This window comes from Phacochoerus africanus, chromosome X, assembly GCF_016906955.1.
Source record: "Phacochoerus africanus isolate WHEZ1 chromosome X, ROS_Pafr_v1, whole genome shotgun sequence".
Taxonomy (NCBI): domain Eukaryota; kingdom Metazoa; phylum Chordata; class Mammalia; order Artiodactyla; family Suidae; genus Phacochoerus; species Phacochoerus africanus.
In genome coordinates, this window is record NC_062560.1 from 44,073,387 (window position 1) to 44,100,514 (window position 27,128).

The 27,128-nt window shown below is 53.0% G+C and overlaps 1 protein-coding gene across 10 annotated transcripts in view; it reads left to right on the plus strand.

Annotated features, from left to right (window-relative positions):
* Positions 1 to 1,229: 1,229 nt before the first annotated feature.
* Positions 1,230 to 27,128, plus strand: part of CDK16 (cyclin dependent kinase 16) — a 30,734-nt gene continuing 4,835 nt past the window's right edge. The window contains exons 1-25 of one of the 10 annotated variants that reach the window (XM_047765668.1): positions 1,639 to 1,665; positions 7,487 to 7,694; positions 8,308 to 8,441; positions 8,543 to 8,668; positions 8,759 to 8,815; positions 8,925 to 9,039; positions 9,697 to 9,791; positions 9,890 to 9,952; positions 10,204 to 10,327; positions 10,510 to 10,630; positions 10,741 to 10,838; positions 10,930 to 11,035; positions 11,117 to 11,159; positions 11,325 to 11,415; positions 12,738 to 12,815; positions 17,258 to 17,429; positions 24,134 to 24,243; positions 24,417 to 24,547; positions 24,915 to 25,032; positions 25,172 to 25,317; positions 25,441 to 25,502; positions 25,627 to 25,726; positions 26,076 to 26,249; positions 26,329 to 26,487; positions 26,893 to 27,117. In XM_047765668.1, the coding sequence (XP_047621624.1) occupies positions 1,654 to 1,665; positions 7,487 to 7,694; positions 8,308 to 8,441; positions 8,543 to 8,668; positions 8,759 to 8,815; positions 8,925 to 9,039; positions 9,697 to 9,791; positions 9,890 to 9,952; positions 10,204 to 10,327; positions 10,510 to 10,630; positions 10,741 to 10,838; positions 10,930 to 11,035; positions 11,117 to 11,159; positions 11,325 to 11,415; positions 12,738 to 12,815; positions 17,258 to 17,429; positions 24,134 to 24,243; positions 24,417 to 24,547; positions 24,915 to 25,032; positions 25,172 to 25,317; positions 25,441 to 25,502; positions 25,627 to 25,726; positions 26,076 to 26,249; positions 26,329 to 26,487; positions 26,893 to 27,117 (2,868 nt within the window). In that variant the 5' untranslated portion in view covers positions 1,639 to 1,653. Of the gene's footprint in view, positions 1,666 to 1,980; positions 2,110 to 6,043; positions 7,243 to 7,486; positions 7,695 to 8,307; positions 8,442 to 8,542; positions 8,669 to 8,758; positions 8,816 to 8,924; positions 9,040 to 9,696; positions 9,792 to 9,889; positions 9,953 to 10,203; positions 10,328 to 10,509; positions 10,631 to 10,740; positions 10,839 to 10,929; positions 11,036 to 11,095; positions 11,160 to 11,324; positions 11,416 to 12,737; positions 12,816 to 12,900; positions 13,161 to 17,257; positions 17,430 to 24,133; positions 24,244 to 24,416; positions 24,548 to 24,914; positions 25,033 to 25,171; positions 25,318 to 25,440; positions 25,503 to 25,626; positions 25,727 to 26,075; positions 26,250 to 26,328; positions 26,488 to 26,892; positions 27,118 to 27,128 lie in introns of those variants that run through there. The other 9 variants (XM_047765670.1, XM_047765664.1, XM_047765667.1 and 6 more) reach the window with 9 other exon arrangements.

Here is a 27,128-nt window from a genome sequence, read left to right on the forward strand (position 1 = left end):
CTGTTCTGGTTTGGAGTGTGTGTTTTGCTAGGGTGAAACCCAGAATAGACAATAAACACAGTAAGTAAACTGTATGTTAAAGTTGATTGGTGTAATTCCAAAGGTCCACAGGGTCAGGTTTGGAGTCTGGATTGATGGGGGTGCCAGTAGGCGTTTTTAAATAGGGGAGCCGGGGCAGGCTTCATGAAGGAGCTGACATTGAAACAAGGACTTGGAAGAGGAGAGTGAGGGATGTGGCTTTCTGAGGGAAAGAACATCCCAGGCAAAGGGAAGAGCAAGTGTGAAGTCCCAGAGGCTGGATTGTACCTGCTTTATTAGGGAATAGCTAGGATATTAGTGTTCCCGGAGCTGAGTGAGAAGAAGGGTAAGAGTTGAGGTCAGGGATGCGATGGATCTGATTATCTATCCCGCGGTGTCTGTCAGGTATCTCCACTCCCGACATGCTCTGGCAAATCCGCTCTAGTATGAACTGGTGTCACCAAGAGTACGGTAAAGGGAAGCACAGAAGAAACAGGGAAGCTGGCTTTGGACTGGGGTGCAGTGTAAAGATGTTCCAGATGACCTGCCGGAGGCTGTGGCCATTTGAACTGGGCTTGGTGATAGTGCTACGAGTTTTTCAGGCAGAGAGAGGTGAGGGATTAGGTCTGTTTGGCAGTGCTTGACACGCTGCCACTCGATAAAACGGAAAACCGCAGAGCCGGGGAGGTGGCGGGGGTGGGGGAAGCCATGGGCGAGGCTCTGGTGGGCCAGAAGAGGTAGTTGCGAGGTGGCAGTAAAACTCAGGTTGCAAATCCTCGAGTGAGGCGGAAAAGAGGTCCCTTCCAGTCCAAAGTCTCAAGCGTGCACAGTAATGCACTCGCCCCTATAAAGGTCGGTCTTTCGCATCAGCCTGGGCTCCACCCCGGGAATCTCACTGACCGAGATGGGAGGAGTTAGAGGCGGGACGAAATTCGATTGAACGGTATTTTGACCAAACATTTTGCGAGATATTCGACCTATGCTGACAGGGGAACGCAGAACAAAAAGGAGGGCTCGCCCTCTCGACGGTGAAAACCAATGAAAACCTGGGAGAGGCGTGGTCGGGACAGCTAAATCACGCCTCCCCAACCAGGCCACGCCCTTCATTCTTGCGCTGCCTCACCCCAGGGGGCAAATCCGATTGGCTGGGCGACAACCTCAAAGGGCGGGGCCGCACACGTTCACAGTGGGAATGAGCTCGCGGTCAGGGAGGAGGGGGAGGAGTAGCTGGGCGGGGCTAGACTCTGTCCTATCTTAGGTGGTAAAAGCCAATGATTCTCCTGGCCACCTCTCCTAGAAAAGTCATCTTCTCGCGAACCTTTAAAATCCCTGCCTTCCGAGGCACCTCAAGGGAGTAGGACTGACAGCTTCATCTGTCTTTTTCCTCCTTGCAAAAGTCCAGTTTGCCATCATGGGGATGTACCAAGTGAGACCGAGTAGGGGGAGCGAATGGTGACTGGCACGCTGGTCACTGGCTGCTGCCTACTTCGGCGCTAGCAAACTTCTAGCAAGATCGGCACTGAGTACTATACAACCTCCACACTTCCCCTGGCGCCGTTCCAGGGCCGGCGCCACATTCCCCAGTGGGCGCGCGATGGCCGCGCCCCCTCCCGCTGCGGACGGGTCTTTTGGTACATGCAGTCCGAGGTGAGTCCCCTCCTTCCCACTTCACCCTTTCCAGCACGTGCGTGCGCATGCGCGGCGCGCGGCGCGCGCAGCGGTTGGGCCATTGGCTGTTCGGCCCCGGGTTCCGCCGCGTCTCCGCTAACAGTCGGCTCTGAATCGCGAGCCGCCGTGAGCTCTCGGGTTCTAGCCGGCGCCAGCGAGCCCGGGGGCATCGCCCGCAGCGGCCAAGCTCATGGCCGGCTGAGCGGGACGCCGCCTCCGCCTCAGCCACCGCCGCCGCCGCCGCCGCCTCCTCCTCCTCAGCCGGCGGCGGCCCGGGCCCAGCAGCCATGGCCGAAGACTACTGGGACGGGCGCCTGCGGCGAACAGGAGGAGAAGGAGGTCGCGCGGCCTCAGCCCGGGCCGCCGCCCCAGGCGCCGCCGCGCCGGCCCCGCGGCGCTGAGGTTGCTCGCGCGCCCCCGCCGGTGAGCGCGTCCCCGAGGGGTGGGGTGGGGGCTGCCTTTCCTTCTACCGGGACCAACCCAGACTCCCGGGCGGTGCCCAGGGGTCTGGGCTGCACGGCTGGCATGTGCCACCCCCCACCCCGCCAGCGAGTTTCCCAGAATGCACCGGGGCGGGGGGTCATTTGGGGCCTCCCTGACCTTGGCCCCGCCCTGGGCCCGGTCTGGGAGCTGGGGATGGGAAGTACCGTGGGTCCAAATGGGGAGCAGGGTGATCGAAGGACCAGAGGGTGTGGAAGTGGGTGGCGGAGTGGTGGAAGACTCGAGGTTTGCCCATGGGGGCCTGAGCTGTGGAGGGGTCAGAGCATGTGGTGGTGAGATCTTCCCGCTGTGTAAGGTTTTGAGGCCCAGTGCGTGCTAACTGAGGGGCGGTGCAGGGCAACAGAGGGACCCGAGGATGTGTAACAGGGCAGAGGACGTCAGAGGAGTGCCGAGATATGCAAATGGGGTTATGGCTGTAGAGAGAGGCCCAGTGTGTGTTCCTGGGGGATAAGGTGGTAGAGGTACCAGAAGGTGTGCTAATAGGATCCGTTTCCTGAGGCCCTGTGTGTGCTAAGGGGGTGGTCAGGATGGCGTTAATGCTGTGTATTTGTCCGTGAGGGACTGCGAGGTGTGAGGTTCCAGAGTGTGCCCGTGGAGGGCAGGGTAGTGCAAGAACTGGAGTGTTGAGAGGGTACTAATGGGGGTCCTAGCTGTAGAGGGTATGTGCACATGGTGATAAAGGTCCCGTATGTGCTAATGGGGCAGAGCAGTGAAGACCTGAGCCTGAGCTAATGGGTATCAGAGCTGTGGACATAGGCGTGGGGCCGGGGGTTGGTGGTCAGCGAAGTGTCTTAGCCCTGTAAGAGGTTCCGTGCATTAAGGATCAAGCTGGTGTGAGATCTGTGTGTGTGTGTGTGTGTGTCCATGTCCACGAGGTCAAGGGAGGATGAGGTTCTAGGGTAATAAGAAGTAAGAAGGGGCAGGGTAATATAGGAAGATCTAGTGGCTGTCCGTGTGAGTTTCGAGTCACGGGGGCACTTAGATGTGTGCCAGTGCGGGCAGAATCAGAGCAGTATGAAGTCTGGAATACGCTAATGCGTGTCAGGACGCTGTGAAGACAGTGTGTGCGTGTGTCCAAGGGGGAGGACTGAGGTGTGTTGAGGTTCCAGGGAGTGCTGCGGGGCGTAGAGCTGTGGAGGGGATCTGTTGGGGGGATCCGGAAGATCAGGGCTCTGAAGGGATCCATTTGTCAGCCAACAGGGGTTATGGCTGTGGAGGACTTGGAGCAAAGAGAAATAAAGGACAGGAATATGGGAAGGTCTAGGTGTGCTCAAGTGGATTAGAGCCATGTAGGGCTGAAGTGTGCTAATAGGGTTCTGGGCTGAATGAAGGTCTGTGTGTGCCAATGAGGGTCAGGTCATTATGGAACAGCGTGTTCGCGTGTGCCCCTGGGGAACAGGGCTCAGTACGGGTTCAGGGTGTGTTAATGGGGAGGCTCGGCTCTGCGTGAGGCCCAGTGTGTGCTAATAGGGGTCAGGGATCTGCAGTGTTCGCTGCTGGGAAGTGGGGGGATAGGGTAGTGGGAGACCAGAGGATGTGCTCATGATGGTCATAGCTGTGGAGAGGCCTGAGTGTGGGCAGAAACGGGTCAGGGATCTGCAGTGTTCGCTCTGTGTTAACGGCATTCAGGGCAGCATGAAGGTCCGGTGAGTGCTCATGTGGGTTAGCGGTAGAGGGTCTCAAGTGCATGTTCATAGGGGTCAGAATCATGTTGGGAGAGAAGTTCACAGGCTATATGTGGTGCTCGGAGTTAACTTTAGAGGGGCCGACTGGGTGGAGGTCCGTGCTCCGTTGAGGCTTTGTGTGCAGATCAGAGTTAGAGATAAATAGGGAAACTGGGGTGCCGAAGGCAGTTAAAATGCAGGGAAACCTTCCTGAGGGTCCAGTGTGTACTGAAGGAAGCGGGACACTGCGAGAGTCCAGTGTGCTCATGGGATGGGTCTGGACGGGATGAGGATGGTGTGTTCTCTCTCTCTTTTTTTTTTTTTGTCTTTTCTGGGGCCACATCCACAGCATGTGGAGGTTCCCAGGCTAGGGGTCTAATTGGAGCTGTAGCTGCCAGCCTACACCAGAGCCACAGCAACGCTGGATCCGAGCTGCGTCTGCGACCTACACCACAGCTCACGGATCCTTAACTCACTGAACGGGGGCCAGTGATTGAAGCCGCAACCTCATGGTTCCTAGTCAGATTCGTTAACCACTGAGCCACAATGGGAACTCCAGAATGGTGTGTTTTTTTTTTTTTGTCTTTTTTGTTGTTGTTGTTGTTGTTGTTATTTCTTGGGCCGCTCCCGCGGCATATGGAGGTTCCCAGGCTAGGGGTCTAATCAGAGCTGCAGCCACCGGCCTACGCCAGAGCCACAGCAACGCGGGATCTGAGCCGCGTCTGCAACCTACACCACAGCTTACGGCAACGCCGGATCCTTAACCCATTGAGCAAGGGCAGGGACCGAACCCGCAACCTCATGGTTCCTAGTCGGATTCGTTAACCACTGCGCCACGACGGGAACTCCAGGATGGTGTGTTCTTAATGTGAGTCAGTAGAGTGTGATGGCTGTGTCCTCAGTGGTCCATGTGATGTGAGGTGGTGAGTATCCGTGGGTATGAAAGTATTCTGAGGATGGGTGCATCCCTTCCGGGGGTCAGGGAGGACATGTGCCCTTTTTTGAGTGGGGTCGTGTATCCAGTGTCTTGCTCCTTCCTTCTAAAATCCAGAAATCTCAGAAGACTGGAACAATATTTAAACGTTTTACTGCATATTAATATTCAAGTGTCTCTGTTCACAGGGCCCTGCCCAGGGTTCCCCTGCTGAGGGCATTGGATGATACACAGATGTTGTACCCTATCTTCTGAAATCCCCCCAGACTGAACTCTGGAACAGGTCCAGCCCCTGGGGTCTCCACTTAGAGGTCATGGACCCATGGCTCCTTCTGGCTCCCTTTTCATCCTCCATCCAGGAGGATGGAGTGGTTCCCCCCCACCCCCCCGTCCCCCGTCCCCTATTCCCTGCCACAACAGGCAAAGCGACTGGTATCCATTCCATAGAGAAGGACACAAGACAGTCTTTGGGGGCTGGTCATGCTTCACCTTCCTCAGCCTCAGGTCCAGTGTTCAGCCTCCTGGGTGAGGATTTTTTTTGTTGTTGCTGTTATCCCCAGGTTCTTTGGATGGACTTCGTCCTCTTTCCTGAGGTCTTTCTATTAGGCTGGCCCCTCTACCCTCCTGGGGGTGATGAGTTCAGGCAAAAAGTGGGGCTTGGGGACGACTTGGGTAAGCACTTTATTTCAAGGTAACAGATGACCCACTTCTCTCCTCGAATCCAGCTCCGGCTTCATCCTCAACCCCCTATCTAGCTCCACTTCCCTTGGGCCCAGGGCCATCTTAGGCCCTGCTGTGAGTCCAGATGGTTCCTGAGCCAGGTCTTTTTCCCTCCTTGCTGGCCCAGAGCCCAGGAGGAAGCAGAAGAAGGCTGGCCTAAGCCTTTCGGTGGCCCTGTTCCCTCCAGCAGCCCCATCTAGGTCATCTTCTTGCCGATGCCAGTGTCCCTGGGCTACCTTGTCTTGGGTTGTTCGTGAGTAGTGGGGACTCAACCATGCTCACCCTGGCAGAGGTTGGTCTTAGGCCCTTAGCCCTTGATTCATTACTTTCGTTTCTTTTCGTTTTCTTTCTTTTTAGGGCCACATCTGTGGCCTATGGAAGTTCCCAGGCTAGGGGTCTAATGGGAGCTACAGCTGCCGGTCTACACCACAGCCACAGCCACGCCAGGTACGAGCCGCGTCTGCAACCTACACCACAGCTCCCGGCAACACTGGATCCTTAACCCACTGAGCAAGACTAGGGATCAGACCTGCAACTTCATGGATACTAGTCAGATTTGTTTCCGCTGAGCCACAACGGGAATTCCTCTGATTCATTAATTTCTGTCGTAAGCACTTTTTGAACATCTACTCTGTGTCAGTCACTATTCTAGGTTCTCAGGATATACCCATGACCTAAACAGACAGAAATCTACCCTGGCGGAGCTGATCTTCTAGTTATGGCGGTGAGGAGACAGACAGTAAAGAATAAAGCAACCAATAAGTTAGATGGTGTCTTTTCTGAGGAGGTGATATATGCTGGGGGGAATAATTGGCCAGGTGAGGGAACTCAGGATGTTTCAGATTTTTAAACAGGCTTATATTCATGGAGGGTTATCTATGAAAAAGGTGATAGTTGAGCAATGACCTGAAGAGGGTAAGGGAGTGAGCTCTTTTGAAATCTAGGGGAAGGGTACCAGGAACAGCCAGTGCAAAGGCCCTGAGGTTGGACTTTTTGGGTGTGGCTGCAGAACAGCAACTAGCAACCATTGAGGGGGAGATGAGGCCGGGGAGAAGGGGGACCTTTGTCAGTGCCCACCACCTGCAACGGCCAGCCCCTGGGGACCCTGTTCCTAAGTAGCCCACCTGGGTACTGAGGCTTGGGTGGCTGGGCCACATTAAGGACTGAGGTGTTCATTTGGGTTGATAAAGGAGATGTGCGTTCTCCAGTAGAGGAAAAATGTGACCCGGCTCATAAAAAACCTAGGTGTGGGACCCAATGGTCCCAACCTGATTGAATCCTTCTAGTAGCTCTTAGGGTAGCAGGTATACTTTGAGATTCCGTCCCCCCCCCATAACCTCACCCAGTGGTTGAGTCCAGGCAGGAACCTCCTCTTCCAACACCCCTCACCAGTTAGACCAATGGGGTAGTCCACTGGTTACCTTGACGATGGTTGCTGGGGGAGGCAGGAGGGTCCTTGTGGTCACAGGGAGCATTCTGCTTTGGCAGCAGTTGGGGGTGATGTGGGGCTGGTGCCAGCGGAACATGCCATTCTATGGGCATGCCCGGGGCCGTGTCAGTCGTCCCAGGATCCTGGGCGAGCCCCCAGCCCCGCCAGTGGCTGGGTCCATCAGTGCAGCTGCACCCAGTGCCTGCTGTGGAACTCCCTGCTCCCACAATGAGGCTGCCGCCATGGAGGCCACCGCTGCATCAGTTGGGCCCTTTCCCTCAGCCAGCCACCCAAGCCTCAGTACCCAGGTGGGCTGCTTAGGAGCAGGGTCCCCAGGGGCTGGCCGTTCTAGGTGGTGGGCACCGACAGAGGTCCCCATCCATGCCAGGTTTCCGGGAATCCTGAGGGGTGGCCGGGCTCCACAGTGCTTGGGTGGACACTGACACAAGTTCGTGTCAGTGCGTCTCACTGGGAGGTCAGGGATTTGGGGTGCTCGTGGGGGTCAGGCAAATGCTAATGTGGAACCCATTCCCATCCATTCCCCCTGCTCAGGTCGCCATGGATCGGATGAAGAAGATCAAACGGCAGCTGTCAATGACACTCCGAGGGGGCCGAAGTGTAGACAAGACCAATGGTGCCCCAGAACAGATAGGCCTCGATGAGAGTGGCGGTGGTGGTGGCAGTGACCTTGGAGAGGCCCCCACACGTACCGCTCCTGGGGAACCTCGCTCTGGACGGGGCCCACTCAGCTCTGCACCAGGTAGGTCCACTGACTGTCCCTGTTCCCAGACTGGTCCCCAGCTGTGCTGCCTTCTAGCCAAGTTCCTCTTAGACCTGCGTTACTTTCATTTTCCTTTCACCGTTTTCTCCCCCATCCTCTCAGCACCCTTTCTCTATTGTCCATCCGTGCCCCTTTCCTTGGCCTTGTGCCCAGGCCTCAGGGGGAGGAAGGAAGGGTGCCCCGCCTGCCACAGCTGCCCCATGCCTCCCTCTGCCCTTCTCCTGAGCTCTGTGACAGTCCCCTCAGGCCTCCTGGCGCCTGCCTGCCTTGGGCCTGCCTTCCTGGGGCCTTTGGCTGCCTCTGCTGCTGCCTGCCCACTGGCCCTGGGCCAGCCGCAGTCTCAGCTCGCCGCTGAAACGGGGTGCTGCACTAGGTGACTATTGCCCACCCCACCCACCCCCATTCAACCAGTCTTGACCTGCGTGAACCTCCCTGGGCCTTCCCACCCTCTCCCCGAGGGACGCCAGGCTGCTCTGGGGGCCGTGCGCACACATGTGTGATGAGGGAAGGTGTTACATGGCAGGGGTGGGGGGGGGTGGTCCTGGGGCTCCTGACCCCACTTGGCCTGCCCTCCACCTGTCCCCACGACCAGAGATTGTACACGAGGACTTGAAGATGGGGTCTGACGGGGAAAGTGACCAGGCTTCAGCCACGTCCTCGGATGAGGTGCAGTCACCAGTGAGGGTGCGCATGCGCAACCATCCCCCACGCAAGATCTCCACCGAGGTGCTTAACCCCCTGTCCGGGCAGTAGTGGGGCTGGAAAAGAGGGTTAGGCCAGGGGAGTTGGAGCTCATGGTCCTCTGTCTCCCCTATCTTTCCTGCTAGGACATCAACAAGCGCCTGTCACTACCAGCCGACATCCGGCTGCCCGAGGGCTACCTTGAGAAGCTGACCCTCAATAGCCCCATCTTCGACAAGCCGCTCAGCCGCCGCCTCCGGCGTGTCAGCCTGGTGAGCATCTGTCTCCTTTTCGTGTCTCCTCCTCCTCCTCTCCCCAGTCCCTTCCCCCGAGCCTACTTCAACCTGCCTCCTTTACCCCAGTCTGAGATCGGCTTTGGGAAACTGGAGACTTACATCAAGCTGGACAAGCTGGGAGAGGTGAGAGACAGCCAGCAGGCCTCTGGTAGGGCGGGGCGGGGGGGGGAGGGTCAGTGAGAAGTCCCGCAGCCTCACAGCTCCTCTCCTGTCACTCTTCCTCACATCCCAGGGCACCTATGCCACCGTTTACAAAGGCAAAAGCAAGCTCACAGACAACCTCGTGGCACTCAAGGAGATCAGACTGGAACATGAAGAGGGGGCACCTTGCACCGCCATCCGGGAAGGTACAGGCCTCAGGCCATCTGCTCCAGGCTTCCTGGGCTCCCCCCACGGCGTGATGGGGACTGGGGGTTCTGGCCGGGACTTCCCTCCTGAGACTCTGGGCTTCATGAGAAAGTACCCGTCACCCCAACCCCCCATATCCAAATAATAAATTAGGGAAACCAGGAATCTTGCCATATGGAAAAGAGGCAGATGCATTGGAAAGCAGGGTGCTTGCTTCAGTTCTGAGAATATCCCTGAAAGCACTCACCAGTTTACTTGACACAGTCGTTTCTAGTTAGAATATCACATGGAATGAATCAGAATTGCATAGAAATTGAGTATGCAAATTCACGTTCACATAAGCTGCAGGCTTGTGTACTAAGGGTTGGAGCAAGGCCCCTTTTCAGAAACCAAAAATGGGTTGTGAAAATCCAGTATCACATAAGCCTGGGGCTGCCATCCCAGGTTCTTGCTCTGCGCTCTTCTCTGAGCCTTAGTGTCCACCTCTGGAACCTGGGGACACACCTTCTTCCTGGTATCAGGTTGGTTGGAGCCGGTGGCTGTGAACCACCGCCCCAAACCGCATGGGGAAAGCAGGAAACCCCGGGCTCTTCCTCGCCTCTGTCCTGAGGGTGGGCCCTGACTCTTCTCCCATCCCGCCTCCATGCTCCCTGCAGTGTCCCTGCTCAAGGACCTCAAACATGCCAATATCGTCACGCTACATGATATTATCCACACGGAGAAGTCCCTCACCCTTGTCTTTGAGTACCTGGTAAGGTTGAGTGGCAGTGTGGCCCAGACGGAGGTGGGGAGGTGGCCCAGAGCCACAGGCTGTGACCCTCTTTCCTCTACCTGCTCTGCTCTCCTCAGGACAAGGACCTGAAGCAGTACCTGGATGACTGTGGGAACGTCATCAACATGCACAACGTGAAAGTGGGTGTGGGGCAGGAAGCAGGGGCACAAGGGGGCCCCCCACTCACCCATTCCACCCCACAAATCTCCCAGAAACAGACTTCCCGTTTGGCCTTTTTGCTGGGAGCCCTTGGAGGGCATTGGGACCCTGTCCTCTTTTGTGAGACAAGGCTCCGGGCACAGTGCCTGTGTTTGGGAGGGGGAGCAGTGCCTGCTGGGGCTCAGGCTGCTGGATACTCTTTGACCTCTGCCTGCCGTTCCTGGGTCCCTAGCTGTTCCTGTTCCAGCTGCTCCGTGGCCTGGCCTACTGCCACCGGCAGAAGGTGCTACACCGAGACCTCAAGCCCCAGAACCTGCTCATAAACGAGAGAGGAGAGCTCAAGCTGGCCGACTTCGGTACCCCTGGCCTCCCCTTTCTGCCCAGTGACCCCAGCCTCCCTCTCCCCCACAGCCACCTTGTCTCGATCCCCTCCAGCCTCTCCAGGCTTTGCTCAGGATGCCCTCTGCCCCAACTGCATTCTTCCCGACACCGGCCAGGACCTCCTCCATTCCAGCTGCCTTTTCTCTCCATCTGCCAGGCCTGGCCCGGGCCAAGTCAATTCCAACGAAGACCTACTCCAATGAGGTGGTAACCCTGTGGTACCGTCCCCCCGACATCCTGCTCGGATCCACGGACTATTCCACTCAGATTGACATGTGGTGAGGACAGGTGGAAGTGTGCCAGGGGCCATGCAGTGAAGGGGAGGTGGCTTGGTTACAGCGGCCAGCCAGCCAACTGCTTTCCTGTTCACTGTGCCTTCCCTGCCCAGGGGTGTGGGCTGTATCTTCTATGAGATGGCCACGGGCCGGCCCCTCTTCCCAGGCTCCACGGTGGAGGAACAGCTGCACTTCATCTTCCGCATCTTAGGTGAGGGGGGTGGGGGATGAGCCCTAGGAGCTGTGGGGACATCCAGGGAGGCCCTGGGAGATGCTTAGGGTTAACTCTGCTTCCCCGCCAGGAACCCCAACTGAGGAGACGTGGCCGGGCATCCTGTCCAACGAAGAGTTCAAGACATACAACTATCCCAAGTACCGAGCCGAGGCCCTTTTGAGCCATGCACCCCGGTGAGGCTGGTGGGTGGGTGGGTGTTGGGGGCCAGAGTACCCAAACTCAGTTTAAAACAGGTCCCCTTGTCCTTGCGGTAGACTTGACAGCGACGGGGCTGACCTCCTCACCAAGCTGCTGCAGGTGAGACCACCTTCTTGGGCCAGCCTGGGGGGTGGGGGCAGGGCGTCTCATGGATTCCAGGTGTGGGGAAATGGAGTTACGGGGCAGGGTCTGGGGCGGGGAGGAAGAGCAGCCTACGTGTTGAAAATGTCAATATTCCCCCACCCAACACACACCCCCACTCAGTTTGAAGGTCGCAATCGGATCTCCGCAGAGGATGCCATGAAACATCCATTCTTCCTCAGTCTGGGGGAGCGGATCCATAAACTTCCTGACAGTGAGTGGCCTGGGGAATGGACCAGCTGGTGGGGGGGCTCTGGGGAACAGGACAGCTGCAGACAGCTGGGCGGGTTGTGGCGGGCTCTGGCTGTGCCACCCTTGGGCGGGGTGGAAGGTATGCCCTTGTTTCTATGTGTGATGTGTTTATTACACAAAGGTTTTTTAGTTTTCGATTTCTTTTACCTTTCATGGGAACTTTCAAACATACATAAAAACATGCAAAATCACTTTACCTTTTTTAAAACAGCAAGTGTTGTAAAATCGACACTGAGAAATGACAAATCATCGTATACAGCACAATGAATTTTCACAAATGAATCACCCGTGTAACTGGCATACAGGTCAAGGAGATAGGACATGAGAAGCTGCCCCAAAGTGCCCCCCCTCCATTTTTTTTTTGTCTTTTCTGGAGCCGCACTGGTGGCATGTGGAGGTTTCCAGGCTAGAGGTCTAATCGGAGCTGTAGCCGCTGGCCTGTGCCAGAGCCACAGCAACACAGGATCCAAGCCGTGTCTGTGACCTACAGCACAGCCCACGGCAACGCCGGATCCTTAACCCACTGAGTGAGGTCAGGGACTGAACCCGCAACCTCATGGTTCCTAGTCGGATTCGTTAACCACTGCGCCACGACGGGAACCCCCCAAAGTGCCCGTTTTTCCTCCTTCAGTTATTCCTGGCCCCTCCTCCAAGGGCTGCCACTAATTTGCCACTTCTTACAGCATAGATAAGTTTTCCCTGTTCTTGTACCCTGCAGAAATGAAGTCACATGGGATGTTCTTTTTTTACATCTTTTAAAACTTTTTAATATAGACACTTTAAATATATTTATATATTAGACCAAATAATATGATGTCTTCCCAAGTACTCCAACAAGTCATCATCAACTCATGGCCAGTCTGGTTTTATCTGTATTCACTCTGATTATTTTGAATCAAGTCCCAGATATATCATTCATCTATAAACAATTTCAGCATGTATCTCTAAAATGCCAGTAACAATACCATTATCACACTACAGAATGGCCCACTGGATTAATCTCAATCAAATTCCAAACACCATCCATCATCTAGACTTAGCAGGTGGTAATTTCAATAACACTATCACACTTGACAAAATTACTTACTTCTTGGCATCACCTAATAGTCTATATTCCATTTTCCCTGGTTGTAACTGATTTGTGTGTGTGATTATTTGATGAAGAAAGTCAAGGCTCTCAAAGGAAAGGCAGCTTTTTCTAGTTTCCCTGATGGGGCCACATGGGAGGTGGTCCCGGATGGCCTCATGGGTCACGCCCCACTTCTCTCTCTCCTCCACCTGCAGCTACTTCCATATTTGCACTAAAGGAGATCCAGCTACAAAAGGAGGCCAGCCTTCGGTCTTCATCAATGCCTGACTCAGGTAGGTGTGGCCCTCACCCTCTTCTCTCCCCCATCCACCTTCTCTGCTTGCCACCAACAGCCATCCGCTCTGCTTTCCCCCGCAGGCAGGCCAGCTTTCCGAGTGGTGGACACCGAGTTCTAAGCCACAGACCGAGGCCCCAGCAGGCAGCAGCTGGAGGGATGCCATACCCCTCACAGGGCAGCCCCCAACTGCATCCTCCTTGCTTGCTGTCTACCTACCCGCCTGACTCATGCTCACCTGCCCACATGTCCCCTGCTGCCTGTCCAGACACCTGACCATTGGCCTGTTGGCCCACCCATTGGCCTGTCTGCTGGGTGCTAACAAAGCTCTCATCGCTCCTTCGCCTGGTCTGTCTGTCTGTCTGTCTCTTTCTTCCTCTCTCTCTCTGTCTCGGTAGTTGCCGGCGGACAGCATGGCCGTGCCAGCCTCCTACACTGAGGCCAGGCCCATACCCCTCGCCATCATACCCTCCCCCAGGACCACTGCCCCACGGCCAGCCAGGGGTCCAGAGCTAGTCCAGGCTGGGGAGTTCCACTCAGACAGGACATGGTGATGCCTTGGGTCTGAGGCTCCCCTGCCTGCTTTCCTGCCTGCCCCACCTGCCTCATGTTGTGTGGGCCTTTTTTGTTTGTTTGTTTCATTCATTGTTGTTTTTTTTTTAATTATTTTAAATGAGGTTTTCATTTTTAAAATGCAATATCTCTGTATACAGACTGGCTGGGCCCCACTTAACTGCGTGTGGCCCTCCTACAGTATTTTGTGCAATGAAGCCCCGCTCCCAGCCTTTCCACGGCAGGGACACAGCCCCTATTCAGAACCCTGACCCATCACCAGACCCTGGGGTCAGCTAAGGGAAAGCATGCCTCGACCATTCGCCTTCCGACCCCCACCTGCCATCCCCAGCCGCTGGGGGACTTGGGGACTACTGGAGACTCTCTGGGAGATGGATGAGGTGGGGGGCCCCCACTCTTTCCCTCCTGCAGTCCCATAGCTGGGGCCTCCTTCTCAGGGTCTCCCTAGCCCAGCCCTGCTGCCCCCAGCCCACTCGGTGCTGTTGAGTAGGGGCCCTGCCAGGAACTGACCAACTCAGTGAGGAGCCATAGTGTGTCTATGTGCACAAGCAGGGGACAGACGGGCACTTGTGGGGGGGGGGGTGGTTGCCCAGGCATTACTCCCTAACCCCTGGGGAAGGTGAGGCAGGGCAGGGACAGTCTCTGGGGTCAGTCCCCAGACAGGTGGTTACCTCCCCTTCCTCCACTCTAAACCCTGGGGCCCTCAAATGGGGTGGGAGGGCAGGGGCAGGGGCCCTCCAAGGGGGTTCGGGGTGGGGGATTCCTGAATGCACCATAATCGCTGTATGAATATTAAAAAGTCTAAAGTGAAAAACCTGATTGCAGATCCCTGTGGGGGTGAGTTGGGCTCAACCCAGGATGAGTCCTGGGACCTTGGAGAATTCATACCTGGTCCCCATCATCTAGGAGAACCCTGGGAGTGGGCCAGGGATGTGTCCGGATTGAAAAAGGCATCTGAGGGGTTGCACACATAAGGGCAGAACATTGAGTTGAAGCAGGTAGGGAAGGCTGTATAGAGGAGGGGCTAAGAATCTAGCAGAAAGAGGAGTTAGATTTATCCAAGAATTTAAGGAAGCCAGATAGAGGGCAGAGACTGGCGGGTGTAGGGAGGCTGTTTGTTTGAAAGACACTTGGAAAGCCCAATAAAATGGGTTGGGAGATGAGGCAAAGAAGCCCAGTATGACCAAGACATGTCTGGCTAGGACCTTGTGAGACAGACTAGTTGGAGAGAGAATATGGGAGGAGGGCAGATTTTGAACCACTTAGGAGATGGGGGAATCCTTTAATACAGAGATAAAATTCCGGAGTGGGGCCGTTGATGGAACTGGAAGTTTAGTTTGCTGGTGTCTAGGAAGTAATGGAAACCATGGGCATGTGTGAGAAACAGCCCTAGGAAAGCTGAAATGGCTTGTGAGGGGCTAGAGAGGTCGTAAGATACAGCCTGGGACTTGGCCTCAACCCAAGGCTTGATTTCCTTTGTCCTGGGAGTTCTGTCTAGCCCCTGTTCACCATCTGGGACAATGCCTAGGATTAGACTTCCAGGCAGAAGAGGTGGGGTGGGCAGGGCCAGGCGAACGCTACACTTAACACAAACCTAAATAAGTGACTGATTACTGAAGTCCGGCAGTGGCAGTGGCCCATGGACCTCTACTGTGCTGCTGTAAGCATTTCGGTCATAGCTTGCAGCCTTATGGTTCCACTATGGCTGCCATGTCCCTAAAGATGGGAAAGCAAGCAGGGAAAACACCCTCCCTACCTATTTCCTTGTAACAGGGCTGAAACTTCCACAGGCTGTTCAGCAGACTTCTCGTGCCATCCTTTAGCTAGAATCAGATGACATGGCCACCTCTGGAAGCAAGGGCGGTGGAGAAGAAGACCTTACAAAAAGGGGCCAAGATTGCCAGGCCAGGCTTAGAAGGACTAGAATTCACCCAACTGCTTTGGGAAGTGGTAAGGTCACTGGTGTGGGCAGAGGTTGGCCTCTGGAAGGTGGAGAAGCCAAGGCTAGGCCTAGGGAGGGTGGCCTCTTGTTGGACTGTAAGAAAGACAGGCTACCGATTAAATGGGTAGGGAGGGTCTGCAGAGGGGCAGTCAGAGTCATTCACAGAAGCTGACAAGCTTCAGTTGGGCTTGAGGTGTCCCTAATCGGCTACATGCCATATCCAATTCCAGTGCCACTTTGGGGATCCCCAGGTGAAAGGGCTGCTCCCTTTCATCCTTCAAAGTGTATATAACTGAGTTGTGATCCCCTCACCTGTGCTAGGTTTGAGCTGGAGGCTGCCCTGCGGAGTTAATTGAAAATAGAAGCAAACTGAGAGTGTGTGTATGGGTGGTAGTGGGGTTTGCAATTGCGCAGGGAAAGGGTATTCTGGACACCCCAGGCCCAGGGACCTGTGTGTGCACAGGCCTAGAAGTATGACAACGCAAGGTGTGTTTTTGCTTGTGGGAATGGGTGGTGATAGGGAAGCCACTGAACTGGACCCAGAATGATGATCCTGTCTCGGGGAGTTTGTGAGATGGTCAGGTGGAGACAGCCAATAGGCAGGTAGATGCAGGGAGTCAAAAAGGGAAATATTAGCAATTGTCAACACAGAGGGCCGGGAGCCCTGGCAGAGAACAGGATGGTATAGCCTAGTGCAGTGGTTCTCGGCAGGGGATAATCTTCCCCCCACTCCCAGGAAACATTTGGCAGTGTCTGCAGACACTTTTGGTTGTCCCAACTGGGGGGTGCTACCCGTATCTAGTGGGCAGAGGCCAGGGATGCAGTTAAACGTCCTACAGTGCTAGAAATGCCGATAGTGTCTAGGTTGAAAAACCCTGGTGTAGTGGCCTGGTTCTCAAACTTTTGGTCTCAGGATCCCTTTATATTCTTAAAAATTGAGGACATCAAAAGAGCTTTTGCTTGGGTCATGCAGGCTCTGGAAAATTCCACTGCACTTGCAAGAGATCATGACCATGGAAAAGTACTGTGAGGAGTTCTGACTTTGTGAACCCTCGGAAAGGGTCTCCTGATCCAGTAGAAAGCCTAGGACCACAGTTTGAGAATCTCTGGCCTGGTGTTTTAGGGTTGCAACTGTAAAACTGGAATTCCCGAGTTCAAACCACAGCTCCAAAGAGGGAAGTATTATTGTTAATATTAGTTATTGCCCCACATACTACCTGGGGCAAAGTGAATTAACGTTTCTGGTCCCCACTGTTGCCCATAGGCATTCTGCTGCCTAAGGCTACTACCTACGTGCAGTAAAACACCTGAACAGGGCCAACTATTATTATCATTGCTGTAACGCCAATAAATACACCTGGCCCTGGGGCTCACTTCTCTTCAACACGTTTGTCCAGAGAATAAATCTAGGTCAGGCAGGGAAGAGCCCCGAGGCCTGGGTGGCACCCTGGAAGTGGTGACCTCTTTTGCATTAGGTTTTGATGGAAAAGAAGGGTAGTGCCACGAAGGAAGGGCATTCTGGTCTGGCTAACTACACCGCTCCCAGGATAGAGGCCCTCGGTTCCTAGCAAAGCATGGGACCGAGAAGACCTGGAACCTTCGGGTCTCCCCCGAGAACTCCTCAATACGTCCTGGTCCACCTCGCTCTAAATTCACCTTCCCCACAACCGTTTGCCGTGACTCAACATGGCGTTAGAATCCCACAAGGCACCTTTGTCCTTAGTTCCCAATTGGAGATTTTACCCTGCCTACTGGTCGCAGAGATGACTGCCCACGGTCCGATGCCCGCCCGGCCCTTCGACGCGTCCACGCGTGGGGTCCCATTTCAAGATGGCAGTAGCCCCCTGGCTCTTTGGGGGGCTCTGCTTCCGTTTCCGGGACCAGAATCCGGAAGTGGCAGTTGAGGGGCCTCTTCCTATCCCCAGTTGCTGTGAGTGGAGGGCGAACGGCTATGGCGGCGGTCGCAGCGAGTCCAGCGGCTGCGGCCGAGGAACAGGAGCTACAGCGCGAAGCGGTGCCGGGCCTCGAGAGCCAGCGGCGCCAGATCGAAAACGGCGAGAATGGGCGAGGGCGTCCGCTGCAGGCCGGCGAAAGCTGGTGAGGCAGAGCTGTGAGCAGAGCCTCTGCTGGAGGGGACGGAGGGGGCGTTGGTGCTGGCGGGGGACGCGGCGGTCGAGGTCCGCAGGAGCGCTGCCGTGGGGGCGGGGGAGTGGCCTGTGGGACTGAGGACGGGAGGGGCGGGGAAGTGCCTTGTCTGGGAAAGAGGCGGGGCCTGCAAGGTGGAGCCTGCGGCCTGAGAACGGGACGCGGTTTGTTGTGGAGAGGCAGGGGGCGGGGCATGAGAAAAAAACGGCCCGACCGCGTGGTTGGAACTTGGAGCCTGGGAAGCAGGCGGTCTCGGCAGAGGAGCCGGGGCGCTTGGTCTGCGAGGCGTAATGGAGCATCCGGGGGGCGGCCCCGGCTGCCCATCCGCGCTCGAGTACGGAGGCGAAGCGGATGACGTCAGGCAGAAGCCCGGCGTCTGAGCCGAGCGGCTGGGGGCGGGGGCGGGGGGCGGGAGCCGGAGCCTGCGTTGTGGAGGGAGCTGGCGCCTGGGAACGAGGCTTGTGACGCAGGCCAAGGGGCGTGTCCTGAGACCGAGGAAAGACTGCAGAGGGGAGGTGGTGCCTGTGAAGCAGAAAATGGCGCCTGCGAATGAGCAAAGTTTGTGACGCGACGAGGTTTTTGCCTCTGGCGGAGCCCTTCCCAGGACGGGAGAAAGTGCAGGTGATTGGCACGGGAGGGGCCTTCGATGTTACATTTGTTTTCTGTTTTAGTACGGTTTTGTTTTTGGAATCGGGAAAAAAATAGCTATTTTGAAAAATGTCAATGCGTATCTTGATAAATCGGCTTGTTTAATTGATTTCTTTGCTAACCAGTGCTTGAAATGTACTGTGCCTGGGTTCGTTGTATTTCTCGCCGAGTTGCATCTCGTTTTTTAAATTGTGAAATACTTAAGACTCGAAGAGATTATATGAAACGTTTGCATAGTCCAGGTTGATGGACATTCTAAAAAATATAAACGGCCTGTGCTCCTCAAAATTTCAAGGTCGTGAGAGACAAAGGATGAAGAACTGTTCCAGATTGAAGAAATTAATGGGATTGAAGGAGTCATGATAACTAAATGCAACGTGTGATCCTGGGTTGGATCCCGGAGCAGAAAAAATAAATTATTTTCTAAAAATCAGGTTTTTTTTTTTTCTCCGAAGATCTATTTTCTCTTTTCTGCTGTGAGAGATATGAATGGGAAAATTGGTACAACTTTACTAAGGTCTGTAGATTAGATATTAGTACTCCTAATTTCTTACATTTGATAACTGTATTGTGATTATGAAATAGAATATCTTTGTTTTTAGGAAATGCATGCTGAAACATTTAGGGGCAAAGAACCATCGTGTAAGCAGCTTACTCTGAAACGCTTGAAAGAATAGCGTACATAGAAATGTATTTAAATAAACAGCGATGGAGCAAATGGTTAAAATGTTAAATTTGGAGAATCTGGATGAAGGGCACGCGGGAATTCTTTGTATTATTTTTGCAGTTTTTCTGAGTCCATTTCAAAGTAAAAATTTTAAATAGTAAAAACTGTGTGAATTAGCCACCTGGGTTGAAGATTCAGACCGTTACCTTAAGAAATCCTTCTGTGCCCCTCCCAGATGAAAAAAATCCCTCTCCCTGCGCCACAGGACACTCTTCTCCTGAATTTAATTTCGTTAACGTTTTTCCACCATTGTATGCATCCCTAAATAGTATTTGTGGTCTAAGCTTTCATTTTATGGGGGATATACATGAACTACTGGATGCATACGGAGTGTCTTTTGCATCATATCAGGTGGGTACTCGGTATCCAGATGACGTCATTGGTGACGTTAGCCTTGATCCCTGGGGGAAGGTGGTCTCTGCTGGGTTTCTCCACTGTGAAGGTACTATTTTCCTCGTCCATACCTAGTATTGCTTTTACAATACTTTGCTCAACACGTTTTAACGGTCTTCCTCTCTCAGGCCATGTAAATGCTAAAATTCTTACAGGGACTTGCAGGGGCTTTATGATGGCGGGGCTGGTCCCTGGCTCTCATTTCTTCTCCCATCTCTCTTCTCCTTACCCTGCCCCTCACTTTCTCCATCCGGCCATATTGGACTCTTGCTGTTCCTCGATCCATCGCCTCAAGCATGGCTCTCACCTGAAAGCCTTTAGGAGTGAGGGTTGCTAATTTTACAGAGTTCCTTAATCACAGCACTAGTGAGATACATGTTCCAGTTCCTGGAGGGACAAGTGGGGATTTCTCCAACTGAGAAACAGGAAGCCAAGCAGTTTATTTTACCACCACACTATAGCTCTCCAGCAAGGCAAAGCCTCAGTGCCTCCTGAGAACAACAGCAATAACAGGAACATTTTTATAGCCCATTTGGAGGTGTTGCCTAGGGTCTGGGGGCTTTGGTTCCTACCCCCATCCTGCCTTTACAGCCTTGTTGTGACAATACCCTTTAAGATTACCCCACCCCTACCAGGTTTCCTTTTGGGGTGTTGAAAGTGTTTTGGAAGTAGATAGAGGTTGCACAACACTGAATGTACTAAATGCCACTGGATTGTTCACTTTTAAAGTACTTAACTTCATGTTATGTGGATAACAAAATACGATCTGATGATAAAAAAAATGTATCCTATCAGTGTTGGTTCAGTATTAAAGCTGGTTTATCGCTGCTCTTGTGGATAATATCATGCAGCATTTTTCCTTAACTCCATTTTTTTAATGTTTATATAGAGCAAAAAGCATCTCAAGATTCTTTAATGTGCAGTCCATTTTACAAGCGTTTGCTGCAGTGGTCAGGAAATTTGTGTTTATAGAGCATTTCAAATTCATGGACTAAGCCCAAATCATAAACCTAACATCCACTTTAATATTTGCACCTTCTATCTTTTGTCAGCTGGCAGAGCTGGCCGAGGGCAGTTCATTCATTTGGCCATCTGAACTGATTTTATTTCTAGGCGAAGCTTACATTTTAAGAGAAGATGCAAAAAAAAAAAAAAAAAACCAAAAACAAACCTGTGCTAGTATAGCCTCTTTGGCAAATTTTCAAGGATGAACCGCCCCCAACAATTAAATCTTGGTTAGCTGAAGGCGTCTCTAGGTCTGTGCAGGTTGTGGATAGTTTCCTAACAGAGGTAAGCAAGCATGGGGTTCTCTTTGTTCAGGTAAGGAAGGTGGGTGGCTGGGTTCAGTATCGCAGCATTGGTAACGGTGCGCGAAGGGAAAGCAGCATCTCATTGGAGCTTTGAGACGAGCCTAGAGATGCTGAGGGTTTTCTGTCAATGGAGAAGGCTGCGTAGCGCGGGGAACCATTACCTTTAGTGAAGACGCTAGAACTAAATCAACTGAAATTTCCACATTTGGTTGCCGATTGCTGCTGTAGCTGTCACACAAGGTAAATATGCCTTGGCTGCTAGATCTAATGAAAAGACTGAAATAAACAATAGGCCTCTGACAATCCCCCTCTAATGGAGGCGGTAGTCCCAGTACCTGTTCAGACTTTTTGTGAACCAAAAAGGGAAAAGGGTTTGTGAGTCGAGAGTCCTGGGGCGGTGGAGGGGAGGGTGTCTTTTGGGGGACAGTTACTCTACTCGTCTTTGTTGCTTGAACGGGAGTATGCTTTTTAGCTTCAAAAGTCTGCAGTGATGGACAGGTGTTTATATTACTATCTGTAATTCAATATAATTAACTAGTAAACCTAGGAATACAAGCTTTCTTTTTGGTTTGTCATTTTTTAAAAATCAAGTTTGGAAAGTGAAAGAGCTTTTATGAAAATGTGAATGAAAATGGGGGGCGTTTTAGATAAACCTGTTGCGTCATAGGGCAAACCTTTGTGGTATCTCCCAGTGACAGTTTAGGCACAAAAGAAAACATTTTAACAGGGTTGTTATTCTGAATTTGGGAACGATAAAACAAGAATGGTTTGGTTTTTTTTAACAAGATAGAAAATGATATAAGTTGAAGACAATATTTGCAAGTCAACCTTGCAAAACACACAGTGATAACTAACAAAGATTATTAGGAGCTTAACTTTTTTTTAAAAGCAAGGATTCTTTTTAAAAAAAATGAATTAGAATGGCAAGCACCAAGAGTTAACTGATTTGGTGACAAAAAAGGCATTGCCAATCTGGGCATGAATTACTGTCATTTTACAGAAAATGGCTCAGATTCTATTTTTTCTCCTTTGGTACGCTCTTCATTTAACAATTTGCAGAAGGATTGATTTATATGCCTTCTTATTTACATAGTTAGGTTTTTACAGCTATATAAATAATACATTTAGAACAATGTAATAGTACACTTACCATCCGAATAACCTAATAACCCTATAATAAACAAAACAAGTAGAAAATCTCATCTCTCAATTGATATCCACATATCTGTTTCTTTGTATTACATCTAGTGTAATTATTAATCAAAATATTATAACCCAGTATTTTCTCCAGACACAGGAGAAATCTAGAGGACAGTTACTGTTTAGTAATTTCTTTCCATAAACACATATTTCACATCATTTTAACAAATTCAAGTAAACACAAACATTAAGTGACTTCAGCAGTATCTATTTTATTTCTATGTACTAGCAACAAGAAATTAGAAAATTAAAATTTACGATACCATTTACAGTAGCAACCCCCAAAAATGGAATATGTAGGCGTAAATGTAACACTTGGGTGCTTTTTGATTAGACAGTGACACATCTGTCATGACTGCCGCCTGAGCTGACAGATTATGAGACATCCCAATTCAGAAATATTAAAATTTTTCAGTGGCTTTGAATTGAGAAAGTATGGTAGCAATGTTTTGTGAAAATTTATGGAAAACTTTGGTCTTCTATGAAGCCTTTAGAAATTCAGGTTGTAGCCAGATCTGGAGGTTTTGCTTACCACTATAAAGAGTGGTTTTAATGTTAACTTTCCTTGAAAAATCTGCTATAAAAAATAACCCCAGGAGCTGTGCCTCCGTGTGCATCGAAGGTCACGTTAACAATAAACTAGCCTTCCTGAGCAAATTAACCTCACAGACCGTCAATAAAGGCAGTTAAAAACCATGAAGGGGGGCTGCAAAGTTGCCAGTTGGGGGCAGGGGGCAGGGGGCAGGTCCCTGGTCTGGTCTTCTAGATAAGCTAAGTGAGGAAAGTTGTTTGTGGCCTGAGCACTGGGCTGGGGAGGGTGCGTGTCCCTGGCATGCATAAAGTGCAGGGTCTGTGGGGGTCACTGCAACCCCTCAAATAAATAAATGAATAAAAAGCAACCCACAGAAAATGTTTGCCTATTCGGGCGACATGTTACTATTTCAAAGTTTTTCTATACCTCCAACCCCCCACCTTTCTGATCCCTTTTATAAACGAACGTTGCCATTTTAAAGAATCCAATGTCTGGAGTTAGACTGCTGGAAAACTAACCAATACAGTGTTAACATATTTTTCATCAGCTTTGTAATTTTTAAAGAAGTGTTTATTTGAGGCTGTTAAATACTTGGGACAGACAGCCTTTTTTTGTGTCAACAATTCCATAGCAGAGGAAGTTCCCGTTGTGGCGCTGAGGGAACAAATCCGACTAGAATCCATGAAGAAGCAGGTTCGATCCCTGGCCCCGCTCAGCGGGTCAGGGATCTGGCATTGCTGTGAGCTGTGGCTGTAGGTCACTGACACACAGATGCGGCTCGATTCCAGCTATAGCGCCGATTCAACCCCTAGCCTGGGAGCCTCCATGTGCCTCAGGTGCAGCCCTAAAAAGCAAAAAAAAAAAAATCCATAACAGGGCAGCTTTGGGTTGGGAGGATGAGGATCCTGTGTACGTGAACTTTTTTGTCCAAGCCCGGGAATCAGAATGGTAACAGCACATATCCCTTTAGCACTTCGTATATGTCAGGTATTTTGCAGACTTGAGAATTTCTCATGACATTTTCGGAAGGCAGATTTCAGCAGTCCTAAATGTCTCCTAGTCGTGTGTATAAAAGTTTGTCATTTAACAGAGAGCTGGTGATGCTGTACTTAAAGATGGTTCCAATGGTAAATTTTATATGTTTTTCCCCACTGTTTTATAAAAAGAGTGAGCTAGTCCATAAGGTTAGAAAAATATAGAGCAAAAATAAATCCCAAGTACAAAAATGATTTTAAAGATGGCAGTACGTGGTCTTTGAAGGAAAACCTGGTGATTCTTTTGGCATTTAAATTTCTTTTCAAGTTCTTAGCGAAAGATTTTTGTACCCTTTTCAAACACTGCCCACTTAACCAATGGTTAAAGTCTCATAACATTGGCTATAAAAAACAGTTAATTTGAACCCAGTTTAACTGTGATACTCCACAGACTAAGACGAGTGAATTGCTGTTTATTCTAGAATAAAATCTCCTGTTTCCTGGCACTGTGGGTATGAGGCTGGGGTGTTTTTTTGCTGTTCCTTAGCACATTGTCTCTTTTTAACCAACTCTCTTTTAGTATCCTAAGAAGTTAAGTATTCTCTCCAAATCTGGGTCTCACTGAATAAATTTTGCCTCTAATTTATTTTTATATGAGGCTGCAAGTTTTCTGAAATGTTGAATCCTGGGAAGCATTTCTCATTTTTCATTGCAAACGTTTGCTTGACATGTATAGCATGGTCTTAGTTTTCAGTGTACGTGAACCTGGTCACCTCCGCCTGTAACGTATTGATGCTTTTAGTCTCATAGCCATGGGAAGTGATCAACCCCCCGGTAACCATGTGATCGCCCCTGTCACCTGTCTGATCCAGGTTCCTCGTGGAGCAGCACTGGTACCAGCAGTGGGAAGAGTACGTGCAGGGAGGAGACCAGGACTCCAGCACCTCCCCTGGCTGCATCAACAATGCTGGGCTCTTTGAAGGTACCAGGCCTCTGCCTCCCACGCCAGCCTCGCCCTGGAGTTCTTGTCCCCTCCGTCGCCACACATGATCATAAGCCCCTTCTCTGTGCTAGGTCACTGGTGAGATGGCCAGGGTGACTCATCACTTTCCTTCCCTGATTGTTCCTCTGCCACCTCCCCCTGCTCTCCTGCAGACCAGGTAAACTGGCGCCTCAAGAAGGGACTGGTGGAAGGTGAGGACTATGTGCTGCTCCCAGCGGCTGCTTGGCATTACCTGGTCAACTGGTATGGTCTAGAGCATGGCCAGCCTCCTGTCGAACGCAAGGTATAGTGAGTGCAGGGGGCGCTGGTGGCGGCGGCGGTGGGTGGGGGGGAGCTTCCGTGGGGAGGAGGGGAGGAGGGAGGCCTCGTGGGCCCAGGGCGCGGGTCCAGAGCTGTGTGTGGAGGTGTGTGCTGGATCCATACACCTGTATCGGCTTTCCGCTCCCCTCACCAGTCACTAGACAGTGTCTTGCTGTGTCCCCTGCGTTTGCTTGCCTGTGCATGCCACCGCCCCCCTCCCCACGCATCCTCGTACGCGTGACGGTGCCTTGTGTGTCCGCCTGTGGGCGTGCTCCTCCCAGGTCCTGGTGCCTGTGTCCGTGTGTGTGCTGGCTGGGTACACCTGTGTGTGCCCCCTTCCTTCCTTCCAGGTCGTGGAGCTGCCCGGCATCCAGAAGGTCGAAGTGTACCCAGTAGAACTGCTGCTTGTCCAGCACAGTGATATGGACACAGCCCACACTGCTCAATTCAGCCACACAGATTCGCTCGGTGAGTCTCTGGGGGGCCGGCCCGGGGTGGCATTCCCAGCCGCAGTCGCAGCTCAGCGACCTCAGGAGTCTGATGCCAAGCTGGGTGGCTCCTTCATGGGCTTAGGAAGGCGCTGAGTGTGCTCCATCCCCCTGCCCAGACCTCGTCTTACACACCGCGCGGGAGCAGTTTCTGGTGAGCCCCCAGGAGGAGACACGGCTGTGGATCAAGAACGCAGAGGGCTCCTTTGAGAGGTTGTGCAACACACACGTCACAGTGCTTGACGCCGCTCTCAAGACTGGGCAGGTAAGGGCGGGGAGGGCCTGTCTGCCCACCAGCAGTGCTCACGTTGGGGTGAGTGAGGGCCAGGTGCCAGGCGGCCCTCCATGAATGCCTTTCCTAATTTTTATTCCTCTCCCTCCAAACCAGGTGGTCATCATGGAGACCCGAAACAAGGATGGCACTTGGCCCAGCGCACAGCCGCACGCCATGTGAGCCCTTGGGGTTTCTGGTCCAGAGTGGGGTCCCGCCGTAGGCAGAACGACCGAGCCCCTGAGCGCATCTCACCTGCAGGTGGCAGGGCCTCAGCTCATAAGGGTTTCTCATCCACCCCAGGAACAGCGCCACGGAGGAGGAGGAGGACTTCCAGGGCCAGCCAGGCATCTGCGGTCTCACCAATCTGGGCAACACGTGCTTCATGAACTCGGCCCTGCAGGTTGGGCCTTGAGGGCTAGATCTGGCACAGCACGGGGGTGGCTTCAAGCAGTGGCGGTTGGGGACAGCGCGAGGGGGGATGGCAGGGCAAGGGGTCAGGTCGGACGCTGGGGCCCCAGAGGTCTGGCGTGACATGCCCGGGCTCCCAGAACGTCGGTGCCTTGTCCCCTCCACTCGCTCCCTGCCTTCCCGTGGCTCCGCTCCTTTGCCACCACCCTGTGCCCTCTTTCCCCCACCCCCCTAGCCCTTTCTCCCCTCTTCCTCCTCCCTGCTCTCTTGCTGTCCTCCTGCCCCACCCTGGTGACCACGCTCTCCTCTTCATTCCCCTGGCTGGCCCCTGCCTCCTGCAGTGCCTCAGCAACGTGCCGCAGCTCACCGAGTACTTCCTCAAAAACCGCTACCTGGAGGAGCTCAACTTCTGCAACCCGCTGGGCATGAAGGGGGAGATCGCCGAGGCCTACGCAGACCTGGTGAAGCAGGCATGGTCCGGCCACCACCGCTCCATCGTGCCCCACGTGTTCAAGGTACGGCTCTGCCCACAGCTCCCCCCCACCACGCCTGACTCCCGCGCACTCGCGCTGATGGCCCTGCCCATCTTCTCAGACCAAGGTCGGCCACTTCGCGTCCCAGTTTCTGGGCTACCAGCAGCATGACTCACAGGAGCTGCTGTCGTTCCTCCTGGATGGGCTGCACGAGGACCTCAACCGTGTCAAGAAGAAGGAATACGTGGAGCTGTGCGATGCTGCGGGGAGGCCAGATCAGGTGGGTGCTCCTGAAGACCCCCCATCCCGAGGGCCTCATTAAAGCCGCTAGGGGCCTCTGTCCCAGGGATATTCTGGTCCCCCTTGCGTATCCCACACCTGACCATGTTCTGTTACACCCCTCTTTTCTGACCTTGGTCCCAGCCTTGGCAGCAAGGCCACATCTGCTCCCCCCCACCCCCGGCCCCTACAACCAATCCAGAATTAACCCCCACCCAGGGCCCCTGCCCCACCTCACCCCCAGCCCTGACAGTGAACAGTCTCCAGACAGCCCTGGCGGTAAGGCTGCCTCTGGACTTTGCCCGTGGCCTTAACCTTAACTGGAATCCCATGCGCATCCACCCCCAAACCATGCTTTTCCCCTGCCCTGGGCGGACCTCACCGCCCATCACACCGCTGTCAACAGGAGGTGGCTCAGGAGGCCTGGCAGAACCACAAACGGCGGAACGATTCTGTGATCGTGGACACTTTCCATGGCCTCTTCAAGTCCACGCTGGTGTGCCCTGATTGCGGCAACGTGTCTGTGACATTCGACCCCTTCTGCTACCTCAGTGTCCCGCTGCCTGTCAGCCACAAAAGGGTCATGGAGGTCTTCTTCGTCTCCATGGACCCCCGCCGCAAGCCAGAGCAGGTACGGGGGCA